Source organism: Bombus pascuorum, chromosome 15 (genome assembly GCF_905332965.1).
Source record: "Bombus pascuorum chromosome 15, iyBomPasc1.1, whole genome shotgun sequence".
NCBI lineage: Eukaryota > Metazoa > Arthropoda > Insecta > Hymenoptera > Apidae > Bombus > Bombus pascuorum.
Window position 1 is genome coordinate 3,618,893 of NC_083502.1, and position 17,610 is coordinate 3,636,502.

The following is a 17,610-nucleotide window of genomic DNA, read 5'->3' on the forward strand; positions in this document are numbered from 1 at the left end:
CATTTAGCGATAACAACCAGCGCGATTGAACAGCGTCTTATGCATCAGATAATTAGGGAAAAGCCCTGGAAGGGTTGACTAGTTGATTCACAATGAAAACATTCACCGTGCTTGAGCCACATGAGAAAATGATTCGCTAAAAAATAAATTATTAAAAATCAACAGTTTGCTATTTTTGTCCTCTTTACTTCTTTTTTTTGAATTTTCTTCTTATTTTCTTTTTTATTCTTTAATAGACTTTGTAACCTTCTCTAAGCGTAACTTCTCCGATTCACCAAGTTTTCCTTCTGTCGAATTTATTTCCCTTGTTGAACCAGAGTAACTTATTTACTCGTTAATTGCGCTTTCTTTAAAAAAGTTTAGAATCATTTTCTTTGTATGTAACTGCGTCTGTAATTCAATTTACGTCTCGTCGATTAAGAAAGCTACAAATTGAAATCGGCTTCCCTCTTGCGTTTTCCGTTAATTGTATAACATGATTTACTTCTTAATATATGTATACGTATATATACGATTAAATGTTGCGACTATAGTGTAATAATATAGTAGTAGTACGTTCGTTATTGTTTTTCTTCCGTTTTCGTCTTTTATTATTGTAGCAGCTATAGCAGAACTGCAGAAAGAATATGCCTTAATAGGTCTAGCCAAAGTCATCTTCGGTTATCATAAAATAACTCCAAGGCCCTTTAACAAGTAAATATTATACATAAAATGTAAAGTGAAGATTATGTTACTGAAAGTTCACTGATAAACTTCCCCAATTTCTAAAACTAGCATCATTGGATCACAGATAACAATAGTTGGATTATAATCTATAATCCAATAATACCAATTGAAGTCTAATCACGCTATTCAATGTTTCATTCTCATTCAGTTACAGCAATATGAGAATATTAATATGATACTAACAAAATAAATAAAATAGAAATAATGACACCGGAGACCATCTCAAAGCCTATTCTTCTTGCAATCTTGATATAATTACACTTGGAACGCTTATTATCAGTGTAAAAAAGTCGTGGACGTATATAGCTTCTGCGATAGAATATGATTGACATATTTCCAACAACGAATATTCCTCTTTCTCTTACATTTCTACCATCTCAACATCTGCCAACAACAAACTACACTTAATTCACGGTACTTGTCTATGTGTGTCACGCTATTCTCAGTACGGCTCTAATAAATACTTATTAGCTATCGTTTACACGAGTCGTTACAGTCGCTACAGACTAGAACTCGGTATTTTATATTTTGGCACGAATTTTACAATTTTCCTTTTAGCCACTTTCAATCACATCCTCATTTCTTTTTGATTTCATGCGGACAGCGGTTTTTGATCAGCTTTTCGGACTGCGTGTCAGTCCAAGGAGAAGGAGGAGCGGGATTGACAGTCATGGAGAAACGATTCACCCTAATTCTTCTAAGATAAAATGCAGTGCTTACGTACTAAGTACTAAATACGTAGAAAAAGAAGGCTCTTCTACAAAAGTTGAGCTAATACAGCTATCATAAGCAGACTGTGGATAGCTATACATTTATGGAAAAAGACACAAAAATTTGCTGGATGTATATTATATAAAATATCCAAAGTAAAGTACTTCTTATAATATTTCGTAGATAAAATCTACATCTTGGTTTCATTACTTTACATTCATAAGAATGTCAATGCGTATTGATATCCACAATCCAACCATAAGACTTTGTTAATTAAGTACATGCATTTATCAGTTCAAAGCATTTCTAAAATAATTGTCTTTTAAAATTATGTTTTTCCTACTTGTTTTCATGGTCACTGTATACTTGATGAAAATAATAGGCTTAAAATTCTAAATGACATCTTAAATTTCATTTAATCTAAGATAATTCATCTACTTATTTGATGTTTTAGAAACACTCTGTACACAGAATACTAATAGAACAATACTGAAAGCGTAGAATTATTTTTTCATAAATAGTTTCCATAAATAATTAAAATGGTTAAGAACGTCGACAGGATTATCCACGTGAATGAATTTTGTAAAAATATAAAAAAGGATCGCACACTTTGCGCTGAAGAGATCGGAAATTCTGTTAAGTAGAAACATGTCTCATGTAAGTTTCTTCGACTAGTTCGAATTTGTTCGTGCGCCATATTTATTCATGTAAAATCGTGCTTTCACGCGTACGCACACACTCGCGTTTATACTCTATTTCTAAGACTGAAAAATCTGACGTTTAACATTCTTCTTCTTCTATCTTTGGCAAATATACTTATCTAAATATTCGCGTGTGCACGAAGTGGAAATGGAGGATCACAGAGTCGCGATAAACCGGTAATTGCTTTGCCATCAGACAGTAAAAGCTCTATACTTCAAATATAACATTCCAAAAAATTTTATAAAATCAAAGTTTGTAAGTTTTTTTTATCTAAAAAGGTGTACCTGTGAAGATTTAACCACGCCATTTTGTCTTCTTTCATATTTGTTAAAAAAATGGCTGTAATCCCAATATGGCGACTTGGGAACATATTAGAAGCCAAATTGGTATGTTTCTGTTTACATTTATAGAGTTGTAGAGAGATTGAACTGCTCTATTTTCTTCCATATTTCAACAGAGACGTAGATTCTCAATTTCTGTTGCTAGATTCATTAAACATGGCAATGAATAACAGAGAAACCTAACCCCTCTAAGCAGGTCCTTTTCAATAATATGCAACTTTCAATCCAGTACACACTATTATACTTTGAGTTTATAAAATATTTTCTGTATTTTTTGTTTCTTCCTCTGACACACTCATTCACATATACACACACACGCACACGTATTCACGTATATTCTCAACACGTATAATTCGAACGTTCTTTGTTTCGAAAATATTAAATATTCTCGTTATCAAAATAAAATATAAATCGGCAATAACGTTGTGTGACTAGACGGATGTTCTCGCTGGCAAATTACATAGGAAACATTGATCGCTTCTCTCCTTCCTCCTCCTCTTTCTCTTTCGCTTTTTTTCTTTATTTCGCGTATACGAGATAATCGATATTATTGCTTTCCCCGGGTCCATGCCACCTCCTTTATCACAACTGTGCATAGAAAACTTTCCTCCAGTTCAAGAGAGGTCACTCCATCGATCAGGGGCGGTAAAGCTAGTTTTCTATATTTGTTTCTGTAGTATCCATAAATGTAATGATACTGATAGAAAACAAAACTTAAGATTAATCCTTTCACAGGATTAATTAATTAGATAAGAAAAGAGAAATTTTTTCAAATACAGTACAAAGAAACTGCTAACTGCTCTAAGTCCGTATGACCCTATTTCGTCTCAAATTACTTGTTGCGTCACAAAAAGTTGTAAGTTTTAATCATTGACTAGCTTTACGACTTTACCGTGTCGTACCATAAATACTACAATATATTTGGCAGCTTCCTTAACTGGGCCTTGCAACAGTTAAAAATTTAATTATGTCACTACCCCCCCGTCGATCACAGAGCTCTCACTACACGTTTTCTTGCACATGCTACTCCCAAAGCATATTCTTTCTCCTTCTTACCCCTATATCTTTAATTTCTATAAAATATTGACGTTCGATTTCTTCTGTTTTTTTTTTTCCTTTTTTTTAATACGTTTAAACAAAAATTTGTAGAATGATTATTATGGATCCTTTATGCTGTAGAGTTAAATACGAAGACTGCAAGTGGTTTCCTGCAAGATGTTCATCTTTGAGAAGATTCACACTGTGCGTCAGGTGGTTGCATGGTCAAGTAGCAGGGCTGGGTGTCACGGAAATGCGATCTGACGAGAAGACCTAGGCCTAGAAGGACCACAGGAAGACCCAGCAGAGCGCAGATTAACTCTCCCGTCACTCCGGGAGACCATGTGATGAAACCTGTTTAAATTCTTCGTTTGAGAAATCTCATTGCTTTTAGAGGAAACAGGCAGGACTTCTAAAGTAAATTGAGTTTTGTAAAGTAAGCGATTTTAGTGTGTCTCAAAAGCGTAATCAAGATTTGAGTCTGATTTATGAATCACATATAGAATCACTTCAAATGAGACAATAATTCCTACAGCTTGTTATAGTTTTCTGGTGGTTATTCAGGTTTCTAATTTTTCCTAAGTATCTGAATCCTTATGAGCAAAGATATACATGGTTAATTAATTAGAGGTTTTTTACTCACGGCCGTGAACATCCATTTTATAGATGCTCCACCAGATTACAGACAATGGAAGGGACACAGTGGCGGTAGCAATAGTGAAGACAGCGCTCTCACTTATAGACAAGAAGTTCAGTACAGAAATTGAGAAGATGATATACGCTATTAAGAAGATCCAGCCACGAGTAGAAATATTTGAGCAGTTGTCGCTGTTTTTGAAGTGACACGTGAGTCCGTGCTCCACCACGCGGTATAGCTCCGCTGGAGATAATCCCTGGAATTATTGGAATGAAATCTTAACTAGTACTTGACTAAATCGATCAAATGAATAAATCTTGTCTATTGAATCCCAGTTATCTGAACATGAATTTCTACTGTGAATGAAAATTTATAAATAATGGGAAGAATCGTTAAATTCCTATGTACTATTAGATTCTTGTAGGTAAAGTGATTGAATTTTTAATAAAACTTTCAACATTATGTCTACTGAATAAATAGAATCCTACCATAATTTTAAATGCAAATTGATTTAATTAACTTACTCTGCCTATCCCTGGCAACGTGTCGATCCAGGACATCGATAAAATGGCGAAGAACGCGATTAAGTGAATGTAGAAGAGAGTTTCGAGGATTGGAGGTTTTGGAATATGTTTTGGTTTTATGGTAGGGTCAGGATCTGTCACGTGGAGCAGTCTGCCTCCCTCTTCTTCAGAACCTCGTCGACGGATGTCTCGTGAAGATACCAATCTTGATACTGTGTAGAGGAAAGAGTTTTGTTGGCTCGCCATTATTTGACACATATTCTGTTGCTGGAACATAAAGAACATTTTCTTTTTTTTATACAATTGCCTATTTTTATGACAGAATAAAATAATTTATAAAACTAATACGGAATCTGTATTCTCCATACAATAGACTTCATCATAGAATATTAAATTTTCTAGGTAAAACTTTTATTTTTATGTGACAATATATGTATATTTATTTTTTAATGATTGTTCTTAAATCCTAGTTATTACTTATCATTATTTCTAACATTATTACTAATTACTTTAAGCAGTATATATAAAATGAAAAAAAGAAAAAATCAAAGTACAGTTCAAATTTTATATAAAATATTTCCATGTAAAATTGAAGTAGCATTTAAAAATGTCATTATATACACGGGACGAAACGTCGTCCACAATATTCTTCTCGATTCATTTTTAAGCTCTCACCTCAGTGGTATAATGGGCCTCGAGCAAAGTGAAGAACATAGCGAAAGCAGCTAGTGCACCGACATAAACGAACGTCCAAATGGCCTTCACGCCCCAAGATCCTCTCATAGTTGTAGTATGACCCGAAACTTCCTGTCCTCTACATCGAAATTGATCACAGAGGCCATAATCAACGCTTATGAAGAGACCCACAATTATTGTAGTACTTGAGAAGATCCTCTGCAAGCTCATCACTATAACAATTGATTATTTTTTATTTTCTTTTTATAAGAATGACAAAATGTGGAATCTTACTTTTGCGACAAAAGAAGAAGTAGTAGACCAGAGAGAAGACAAGAGTGATGCCTTTTATGGGATCTTGTAGATGACAGAGGACCCTGTCCTGGTCCAAACAAAGCGTGATCACTATGCCAGAGAGAGCATAGATGAGACTGATTTTGAGCAGAGCACAACGAGGGATCTTAATTCGCATGCTGTTTGGAATCAGGGCGGGTGGTGGAGATACTCTTCCCGCGATGAAGCATATTATGCCCAGGATGAAGGCGGAGCAGAAGGCAGTGAAGAGAAGTCCTAAAATTGGTACAGAGAGGTTTTATTTTACATTTTTTATTTATTCCTTCACGTAGAATCACTATCTTCCCGCTTATAACCTACATAATAGGAAAATTCTCTGCAGTATCGTAATGGAATTCCATAGCAAACAATCCTAATCCATACTACAAACTTCTTATATCAATATCATACTAATTGTGTAAACACGTATACACAGAAGGTACGGTTTGAAAAAGACGAATGTGCTGGCGCGACAAGGAAGGATAAAAGCAGAATAAAATCGCCTACGCAAAGGAACTAGAATTAGCATTATCCATTCGTTTCCGGGATACCTGTGTAAGCGTTGGACACGTAGCTGACGCTCTCGAGATAAAGGGGATAGGTGATAACCAGAAAGGTAATGGACACAACGACGGTCAGAAGGGTTGCGACGAAGCTGAATTTTTGCCAGGCCACCCTGTCCGTGTCGAACAGCTTATCTGTGACCTGATAAGCGACATATGGCGAGTCGTCGGTGTCGGTGTACTCCTCGATCTCGACGTCGCTTCCTGTGCACCGCAGCTCCTCCTGTTCTTCGTCGTCGACCACCGTCGAAACGCAACTCGCCAGGCCCGCCAGTTTTGCAGTTTATATTGTTCACCTCTCTGAAAAATATTGTTAAGACGTGTTATTATTAATTGTCAATTAAATGCAATGCAGATAAAACAGTTGATTGATAATTGTCTCTTGCAACGCAAGGCTATGTTATTTAACTAATTCTTCATTTACTGCTTATATTTTGTTATGTATTTTATAATATATGATACATGATATACATATTATATAACATATAATATTATAATAATCTGACCCATATTATAGCAATTGAGGATTGACGCAACTGAGAAATGAAAAAACGAAGCGAAGAACTTAGTTCTAAGCTAAGTTCTAAAGACATGTTTTTAAAGCGCAAACGTAGTACTGTATTTTCTGTACGTGAAATTTAGTCAATTAGAATTGAGGAAAAGAGCAGTACATCTGAACGCAACACGATACTACAAACAAGCGTAGTACTAAGTACGTGCATGACCTGTAAACTATTTCTGGAAGAAAAAACACAATACAATATTTACAATTCATCCAATGCCCACTAAGATCGATCGTCATTTGCAAGGGTGAGCTTTTTTTCGCAGCAACGTAACTCACGCAAAACGATTCAGTTGAGTTCAGGTCGATTTGTTTTTTATCCCCAACATTTTTCCTTTTCGTCCTTGCAATGGTGCACGATTAACGAGCACGTTGCATGCACGCGCCGTTCCTCTACATACGCTTTTCACCGTGCAGAGATTAGATAACCGGTCTTTCCGTTATCAGCTCACCGGAATCAGAGAATTTCGTGCCCGGTTCTCCTGTATGGAAATCTGTATGCGAATGCAAACAGAGAATGGTTGGGTGGCTAGTTGGGAAGTGACGAGCATAGTGACGTTAATTCCCTTTTTTATAATGCTTTAACTTTTTATTTAAAGTAAAATTTGATTAAAACAGAAGGTTTTTATAGGTATATCTTAACCTACAATTATATTGCAGCAAAAAAAAAAGCAAAGAAAAATTTTGAATGTAACGATGCATTAAAAAACTGAATAAGTCGAAAATGGTGGCAAGATTATAAGAAATATAGTCGTGGCTGAGACGACGAGTTAACTCGTGTTGCTGCCGATGGCCACTGATAATTGTTACGCCTTTCTACGATCTATGACTGATTGTTGTCCACGTAATATTACGTCTTCCTGTAAATTACAGCTGGCTACCACCGACGTAATATTACGTCTTTTTTAAACTACATCTGGTTACCACTGACGCAATATTACGCCTGTTTTATAAATTACATCAGGTTACCATTGACGTAATATTACGTCTTTTTTATAAACTACATCTGATTACCACTGACGTAATATTCTTTATAGACCATAGCTGCTTACTATTCACATAATATCACGCCTTTGTATAAACCACAGCCCATTACTAGTGACGTAATATTACGTTCTTTCACAATCGCAGAAAAGACGACTAAAAATACAATATCGACTATCTTTGAATATCTTGTGTTTAGTACTGTTATGTAAATGATGCACATATATTATATCTTTTATTTGACGAAATATTAATTGTGGAACAGGTACGAGAGAAAGATTGGAAATCAAATTTAATCAAACTTCGAAACAAGTATTAAATTACGAAGCTTTAATTTTCAGCGGACAGGCCGTGTTTAATAAATGCAGTAAATGTATTTTAGGAACGAAATGCATCTTTCCTTCTATTAAAGTATCTATACGTTCACCGTCTTTCTTGCCAGTTTTGGAGAAGTGTTGATAAAACTTTTAGAATTAATGAGAATCTCCGTAAAGAGAGGTTACTTAATTCAGAAAATATTTAACTGTGTGTGTGTACGTGCACGCGCATGCGTGCGTGTTTGTGTGTATGTATGAAAACGTTCAAGTGACCGAATTTAATTAAACTGATATAACTAAATTAATTAGATCGAAAGAGTTTCTGCAGTTGAACATAAATGAAGTGTCCGTTCCAATTTATAAAACGTCGTCATTTATGTGAAAGTTCTATCATATCGGTGTAAAAAGTTTTGTTGCTTCCTCTTCGTAAAAGCTCTGACATTTTTAAAGCGCATGAATTTCATTAGAAAATGTGTTGTAGCTCGCGTAATAATTTTTGTCACGAGTAATTGAAAAACTCGGAGAGGAAGTAATGTAAAAAAATGAGAGTACATTTTTTCTAAAAAAAAAGAAAAAGAAAAGAATTAGAGTGGAGGCTACATAAGACATACATACTTGTCTAGGGAATTTTCTTACAAATATCATAAAACTTTGTGAATACGTGCTCTACATGCTAAATGCAATCATTTTTTAAACTGCTTTAGTAATGTTTACTTCAACATCTGCTAACGCTTTCAGTAATTTTTAATTCCATGTAGGTATATATATTTGATCTTCGGTAACTGTATTATAATAATCTTTCGTCGACTATGTATTTTAATACTTGAACAAGCGTGCAGATTATTTTCCAAATGAGCGAAGGTTCCCCAAATTGAAAATTTTACCGATATCACTTTTCATACGATCAAAAAATTCCCCACGTCGGTACAGTACCGGTACACAGATTATTTCTATCTATTTTCTAAGTGAGCAAACTTTTCCAAATTGAAAATTTCATCGGTACCATTTTTCATACGATCAGACATTTCCCTATATCGATACAAATCCGACATGGATGCTACAAAGCAGGAAACCAATTAATTTGTATCGTGTCGCAACATGTCAGATTTTTCCCCTAGGATCGCGCAGCCGATAAAGCGTAAAATCCTGTCGGACGCAGATTCCTTTCACTGTTTGACCGGCAGATGTCACAAAGCAAATTCCATTCTGCAACGATGGAGTTAACGGTTCGCCATTTGCAGGCTCGAAATAATATCGATCTCCGCGATAACGGGCCAATTTGTACAAGTTATCTAACTCGATGCAATAGATAGACAAAAAAAAATATATATATATATATATATATATATATAAAATCGGAAAATCGACAGAGAATGGATTAACTTCGTCCTGAGAAGCTTTTTGGTACAATCGCAAAATAAAGCAGATATCTAAGTGATCTCATTTAATCGAGACACCTTGTATATGAACAAACACGGTTTGGTGCTCTCTCTCTCTCTCTTTTTATTCTCAATTTTTCGGCACAGTCAACCGAGAGGCTTTTCAACGGCGATAGCTTTTCACAAGAGATCGATTAACTTTTACCTATTATGTTCTTAAACGTGTACACGCGAGGCCTACGTGCATTCGCTGGCCCGATTTCGAATAAGCCTTCTTGCGAGATTTTACCGACTAATCCGTGCTTGCTCATTGCGTTTTCTAAGGGAAAACCTACTACTACTCTTTCTTCGTAGATCCTATGACGAGGCGTTGGATCTATCCTGAAGAAGGTACAGAAAGTCTGGGTAAAGAATTCTTCGACTCATAATCTTTTTCTTTAGCCCGTTAGACTTTTTATTTTGACACAGCGCAATCGACGTTCTTCGTGAGTAATGAGAATACGTTCGAACGATTTCAATGAACTCACGAACAAATACCTCGATTTATGACTTTCTTACCCGGTCGGTAATAGTCGATCGCGACGCGAATCGAATGGAGAACTTCAATGGGTTCCTTCGGTAAGAATACGGCTTTGTTGGCTTATCGGTAACTCATCTAGTTATCCCTTTCTCTCTTCATCTCTTCATCTCTTTATTTATGCGAACAGCTCGACGTTGAAGCATTTATAGCTTTATAGCCATCGATGATCGACGGTATCGTCATATAGCGAATGAAAGATCACAAGGATTCGCAAAGTCGCTGGATCTTAATAGGAATACGAACAACTACGTTTAGTACTTCGTGTAGTATTTACTACTTTGGAATGTGTATTACTATATGGAATATGTATTTTGCAATATTATATGCAATTATTATAATTCAAATTTTTTGCCACTATGTGATAATGTACTTGCTACTATGTGATAAAAATTCAAGTTGAAACCAGAAACGTAGTACTGCGTCATAGGAGTTTAAATTGGGATCAAACAGGTGATATTATGTACAAAATGTTCGTAATTCGAATTTGTAATCAAAAAGCTGATATTACATGATAAGCATTCAAGTTGTGACCAAGCACGTAGTACTACGTTCAAGTTACTATGTACGTTTCGAGTTTTAATTGGATTGTTTCTCTCTTATGAAAAAATATGTAGAATACGGTTAACCGTCATGCAAAACAGAATGGTATTTGGTGGAAAAAAGGCGGCGTTTAAGGGCAGAACAAAAGAATCTAATTACTAGCAACTTCACTCGTCACAAGTGGCTCGAGACAGAACCGTAACTCGGGTCTCTAAAAACAATAGGATAAAGTGTGACGCAAAGCGACCGGATTGAGCTTTCTTCGGGAGTTTAACCTATGTTATTTTTTAATTTTTCACCACCTCGATAATCTAACGAAATAACAACACAGCGGAAGGAAAATAATTGAATAAATTTTACCTGAGCCATCTCGAAGACCTTTTTCGTAAAAAAGAAATTTTCAATTAGCATTTAATGTCGCTAATGCAATTCGCATCAAACGATTTAATTTTAGATTTTAATAAATTCTGGAAACAATACTGTTTAATAATATTCCATCAAAATGTTTTACTTACAAAAGCGAAGTTAAAACGTTCAATGTCTTCCAAATAATTTATTCGTTTTTTAATGAAACATTGTTGATAATTTTATTTAATAAAGACAACGTAAATTTTAATCATTATAATGTAAATTTTAATCATGTATAATTAAGACAAATTTTGTATACATGGCAGAAAATTATGTTATCTCCTATGAGAAATGTGAAAAGAAAGATTCTAAATTTGAGACTCGGTCGGTAAGATGGCGACAGGATATTGACACTTTCCAGCCGAAGAATTAACAAACGTTAGGCCACGGAAGTGCAAACCCCGGTGTCGAGCAACTCTCTCGCTCTGAAACGAGACACTTTAGAGAACATTGAGTGTACTCGAGGGATTATATCTCGGTACATCCTTGTCCAAGATCGGAAAACTTTTCCTTAATACAGCCAGAAACTTCCGACCAATCTCTACAGAATTTATACAACTTTCCTACAGCCAAACAAACTACCCTATAAACCGTTATTTTTCCCCTTTTTCAAATTGACATTGAAATTTATTAGAAAATAAATGGAACTAGATTACAATTTATATTTCAATTTATTGAGAAATAATTTGAAAATTTTTAAAAAATAATTAGAAGCTGCATCACAGGTGTTTGTGTTTTTTTTATTATCAATAGTGAATCACATTATTTATTTAATTATTTTTCATTATTTGCTATACTTTTTGTTAGGAAACATATCTGTGTATAATTTATTTGTTAATATAATCAACGGCACGTGTTTGTTTATTGCATCAGTGAGTGATTTTTATTTGTTTGTACTTCGTGCTTACCAATGATATCTGTATTTGCTGTATGGTATTTGCTTCGAACAAATATAGTACGAAATACAAATTTTAAATTTCGGTAATATAAAATCAACTGGGAAATATGAAGGGAAATGAATTTTGAAATTTATCAACAATAATGAGGTAATAAATAACTGCTTAATTACAGGAAATCTCCCGTAAACAGCTGCGTTCAAAGCAACAAAGAACGCCAATAAGCTGCACGTCTACGGCCAATATCCAATACAAACTGCCACAACATCTAACCTAACAACATAATTTCGATAAGAGATCGAAAAACCGATAACCTCGAGCTACTAGGCACACCGCTATAATAAAGTATGAACTAGTTTCTGGTCACCTGTCACGAACATTCAAACGTGCTTGCGGAATCAAATAAATCAAAATCATTCGCGAAATTCTGTTTCGCAGGTTAGAGTTTAGTTTGATCGAAGGAAACTTTCGAATCGAATTCGTTCGAGGCGGGTAAAAAGGTGAAAAAAGAATTTCACGAAATAATGGCTTATCAACGAACTCTATATACGTGTTGGTATTGCGACTTACCTTCGAAACCTAACCTGACACCGCCCAGTGTCACACCAAAGCTGCTTTGAATCCTTCGGGAACTACCCTGTTCCTGTGGACGCTGTGCCCACTAGGGATTCACATTCGTAAAACGTCGGGAAACTCGATGGGTTTCACGAGAGCCGCGAACCACACGAAAAACCAGAAAAAACCACAACTTCGTCCCATTGTGAGACGACAACTGGCTTCGATGCGGGCTCCGTCCACTGGCGCGCAGTACTGTCGCTAGGTGCTTGGAGACCACCGCCCTCTGTGCACGAAAATCGTTTCATTTGAATTTAGAAATATAGCGTGTTTCGGTAATCGTGGTATAATCGGTAAGAGGATGATTCTACCTACGTGAACAGATAAGTTGAAAATATAGTATCACATTTTTTCATATGACGTTCCGTTTTCAAGAAAATAGAGTTTGAACATCTTTTAAGCAGACTTGAAGTAGAAAAAGTAGAATGAAATTTTTTTATAAATTCGAATCATCTACTTGCTGATTTTAGCACAATTATTAGAACACCCCGCATACTGTTACTATTTACTAATTGAATGTAGTATAGATATTATAAAAAAAAATAGTATTTTTTATATTTTTAAAAGTCTGTTTTCTATATTTCGTTATAATTTTGGTATTTCTTGATAGCGTTATAATTGCTTTTGTAAGAATTTGTCTCTTTTTAGCGATAAATTCTTTGAAATTTTGAAACATTCCTTTGTGAAAGCTGGAAGATGTGTTCAATTTTTGATGAACGAATAAAATTAAAAATTTGATTTATAATCCAATATTTCCTTTTTCACCGAAATATTTTTGTTAAAAGTGAAACACTTTATAGTTACATTAATTGCATTATACACTGCTCTTTTCAGCAGTAGCATTTATATAATTTACAATGAATAATCCTTCTGGCAATTTCATCAAATGAAATAATTTGTTAAAAATATTCCTCTTCGTGGTATTATATATATTTTTAAATATAAAACTGTTATAATAACACGTCTTTAAATATTTCAAAGTTGACTGTGCAATGAATCACCATAGAAAAGAACGGTCCTGGTATCGCGCATGCGCAATGGATGTAATTGTAACTGGTGTAGATAAAGCGGGGGATATGTTTTACTCTTCGTCGAATTAATCGTGAAAATTATGAATTGTTAATTGCAGCTTGACGAATGTCGCCTGCAGATCTTCTTTCGTTTCCAAGTAATTGTTTCGTATGTCTGTGTTAATAACTCGTTGCGAAGACGGGAAAATGAATGATCTCATCGACGACAGGAGAATTCAATTACGCGCTCTGAAAATTCGTATCGCTGCGTATTCAATTGAAAACTGATTAATCCAGCTGAAAAAGTATTTCTGATTGTATCTCGCGAATATCTAGCATTGTACAATTCGATATGAGATTAATTAATACAGGTAAATTGCTTTTCTCGTATGGTGAGAGAAATGATTATTTTAGAAACGAGATTCATTTGCAAATTTTTAAGATTCTAACCTAACCTTCGTAAATTTGATATTGCAAATGGCACCCAGAAACGGGAACTGAAAAGAAGCAACCATTTAGTTCTAATAATCGTCATTTACAGATAAATGACGCATTTGGCGGGAAAAGCCATTATTTTTCCAGTTTACCATCGGATTTTCACGAATTTGAGATCTTAGACGTCACGAAGCAACGAGGATACAATTTCTCCCGATTTTCTGTCATTTTCAAGGAAAGTCGTGAAACACGGGGTAGGGTGATTTTGGCACTGGCTTTAAAATTCTATTCGGGACTTGGACAAAGCGGAATTTGAAACAGTATTCCCATGGTGATCAAAGAGATGCAAGAATAATGTCGATTGTAAACTTCGCCAATTGCAGAGCTTCTCAAAGTTTCGCAGCACAGTCGTGAGAAAGGGTAATTTCGGTAACCAGATACTCACGTTTCAATGAAATCTGGCTGAATTATGAACAACTCTCTAACGTATCCGTTTTAATCCCCTTACATTTCAAACTACTCCGTCTCCAAATTTGAAACTCAAACCTAACCTCGCTCTTTCGTCAATCCTTATCAAGAAATCAAACTGTTTTTATTAAAATTCCCCACTGTAATTTAACTTGATCTTTCAATTTTCAAGGATACCGCACATATTTGGAAACTAAATTCTAATACGACTTGAATTTCCAGTTTCATGGAATCTTGAGTATGTCGTAAACGATCGGCGAACGTTTTAAAGGAGGCAGCATGAAAAGGAATGGCAGAAAAACGAAATAGTACGTTTGTAGAAGTACAGCCTGCGATTAGGAGGGGCTTCAAAGCCGAGGAACGGAGAGAGAGAGAGAGAGGGGGAGAGAGAGCGTATGAAATTGGAGCGTAGCAATCAGAAATGGGATGTTCATTGAATTCGGCCGGTAAAGGGGAAAGAGTAAACCACGACAAGGAGCACAACACACATTGTGAACCAAACCCTGAGGGGAATCGATAAGAACTGGGTTAATACGATCAGCTAAAGCAGTAGATTTCTTTAACCTGGCTATTATATTTAGAATCGACCATATGGCCAAATGTGGTACACAAGCCCATGGGACATGCATTTTAGCCCATTCCCTTTGGACAGAATCGCTTTCGTCGCATTATTCGGCTTTATGGTTGGTGTTTCTGTGGATCTATGTGATTTATAGAATTCTCCATCTGAGATCTACCAAGTCTTTGCTGGAATCCCTACGAAAGCGTATTCCACAAAGAAACCTGTAATTGATTCTCACTTTTATCTAAATTTCACCCTCTACAACACCCAGACACCAGTACTCAAACCATTCTCCAACCTAAACAACGTTCGTCATCGCAGCTTTGCTAAAAACCGCAATGCCCGAGCAAATCCGAAGCGTAAGTCCTTGGTTCCATAGAACTGTATCCCACTCCAACGCAGGAAATAATTGTTTCCACTTAGTTAATAGGCGTCAGTTCAGCGGCCGTACCAAGACGGACGGGTTAATCTTCAGTCGGGGGTTGCGTGTCTCCGGCTCAGGGCTGTAGGCGTGGGACGCACGTCGAGCCCTGCGCACAGTACGCGTACTGAAAGCCGCGCGGAAGCCGCGTCGGAAGGTTTAGTCTGCGCGCGACACTTGTCCGAGACGCGTCGCGCTCCTCTCTTCCAGAAAGTGTATCCTCGCAACGATTCCTTCGTAGAACCACGAGGAATATTTCAATCGAACTCTTAACAAACCTTTCTTCGTCGATCGATCATAGCTTCACACCTGCATCACAGGACACCGTGCGATAATCCTATGGTGGTCCTCTGATTCTAGGGTTGCTGGCATTCTTCAAACTTTCTAAACCGTTTCACTGAGGAACAGAGATCTCTGTAGAGATACGGAAATAAGTCGGAGAATTGAGTTTTATTTTTCTAGTTACCTGTTGAATTTTTGCAATTTGCTATCGTCCGAAGAATCCAAGATACAGGAAGTGAATAATTTCGTAATGATTCGCTGAATCCCAAGAGATCCCGAGCTTCTTGCGATTCTGACAGGGGTCTGACTGCCCGAGGAAACAAACATTAGAGGCCTCTCGGTTCTGCGAATCCTTCGATCACGAATGATCCAGCCGATTCATCAAGGAAGATTCCCAGCGAAGCGTAGGCTTCTGTGAAGAAGAAGATCTGTTAAAGTATCTCTCTTCGATAGTCTTAAGATACATTCAACAAACTGTTACCTGTCGATTATTAGCTACGAAAAATTGTTGTTAGACGAGAAGATTCGTCGAAGAATCGAGTTTGAAAGATTTAAGAGGAGTCGGACAGTAGCAGATGAGGCTAAGTCCAGGCAAATCTGTTACCAGGCTGAACATCGAGCGTCGAGGGGCCTTGGCTCGTTTAAGCTGTAATTGCCAAGCTGCTACGTGCAATTGGACCGTTTGTTCCTGTCGTGTGTCCGTGATTGATCCACATTCCTCGTCCAGATCATCGCTTTCTTCTCCGAGGGCTATTCCTCACAGTTTCGGCGTCCCATTTCGCCAAATGTACATTTGCGCCGAATTTTAACATGATCCTTCGTACCAAGCTCTGCAGAGACTCTTCAAAGGCTCCTCAAAAGAAACTAAAATCAAAAGAAAACGCCTCGAAAGACCAGTTTTTAGCTTCTGATCGGCTAGAGCTATCGATCCTTTGAGTGACCAGGTGTGGAGGTGGAAATTAAGAGGAGGATCTCGTGCGAAATCTCGGAAGGGGACTGGAGTCTGAGTTTGCGAAACGGAGCAAGTAGTTGGTGAGGTTTCGCAAGGATCTGGCAAGAATAGGGATAGTGATGAAGCTGGAAAAGAGCACGGCAAATCGGATGGATCTTCGTGGAAGATTGATCGGTCAGTCTGATAAAACAGAGGAGAAATCGTTGTGAAAGGGGCCTAAGAGTGCCGGGAATCAGAAACGTGTCAAGATCGAGCATCGAGCGAAGGTAAGAATGCTCGAGTTTTATCGTTGATTAGCGTGACGACTCGTTAATCGTCCTTCGCGAGCACGCACTCGTTTTGATCGACGATTATGAGCGCCACTGGTCTGTCAGCTATGTACATCTGTTTGGTCATAAAAATCGCAGTTAAAAATTCATCGACAAGAATTTACTTTAGCCGGGTCATTTTTGATCCTTCGTGACCCAGTCGCGTTTGACGTTCATCTTATTTCAGCCTCTTCACTTTTAAACAGTTTACAGATGTATTTTTTAAAATCTTTGTATCAGAGCCTAATGCAATAGCCAGTCGTTAAAAAATTTCGTTTCTATTCGATTGGAGATGAAACAAAGTCCCTAGGAAATGTTAACGCGATTGGTAAAAGGACTGCGCAGATACAATTTGTTTTTTCTCATCGTTCGCACGTTTACGTGAAACGATCTAAATATTGCAACTTCATTCGTTGGTAAATAATTACGATATTACAGAAAAATGTAACAATTTCAAACGCAAATGTCTGTTTTACTGGGTGGACATTTTTTATGAAGTTACAATCAACTTATTTGCAAGTATCGATTTTAGACTTTCTTTCGTCCATCAATTCGTTCAACTTGGCCCGTTTAGAAAGAACTCGCACGAAACAAACTTACTCATCGAAACGGTCAACCGAATCATCGAAATTACGCGCAGA

General features: G+C 36.6%; 2 protein-coding genes across 2 annotated transcripts in view; one reads left to right on the forward strand and one right to left on the reverse strand.

Annotated features, from left to right (window-relative positions):
- Positions 1-188: 188 nt before the first annotated feature.
- LOC132914806 (uncharacterized) lies at positions 189-15,073 on the reverse strand. Its single transcript, XM_060974215.1, has 9 exons — positions 14,947-15,073; positions 12,660-12,757; positions 12,487-12,577; positions 6,239-6,535; positions 5,649-5,924; positions 5,355-5,587; positions 4,680-4,946; positions 4,162-4,411; positions 189-3,872 (listed from the first exon to the last, which is right to left on the reverse strand). Exons 1-9 carry the CDS (start codon positions 15,071-15,073, stop codon positions 3,700-3,702), a joined length of 1,812 nt encoding a protein of 603 aa, XP_060830198.1. The 3' UTR covers positions 189-3,699.
- Positions 15,074-16,464: 1,391 nt separating this feature from the next.
- Positions 16,465-17,610, forward strand: part of LOC132914713 (adenylate cyclase type 6) — a 90,297-nt gene continuing 89,151 nt past the window's right edge. Inside the window, exon 1 of the mRNA XM_060974052.1 lies at positions 16,465-16,927. The gene's annotated coding sequence lies outside the window, so the exon portion shown is untranslated. The remainder of the gene's footprint in view (positions 16,928-17,610) is intronic.

Excerpts from the sequence above, each read along its gene's own strand:
- LOC132914806 (XM_060974215.1), bottom strand. The coding sequence starts at position 15,073 with ATGCATGTCCCATGGGCTTGTGTACCACATTTGGCCATATGGTCGATT. Across the intron at positions 12,578-12,659 it reads CACAATGGGACGAAGTTGTG|TGGGCACAGCGTCCACAGGA; the intron begins GTTTTTTCTGGT and ends GTGAATCCCTAG. Across the intron at positions 4,412-4,679 it reads CGTTGCCAGGGATAGGCAGA|GGATTATCTCCAGCGGAGCT; the intron begins GTAAGTTAATTA and ends CAATAATTCCAG.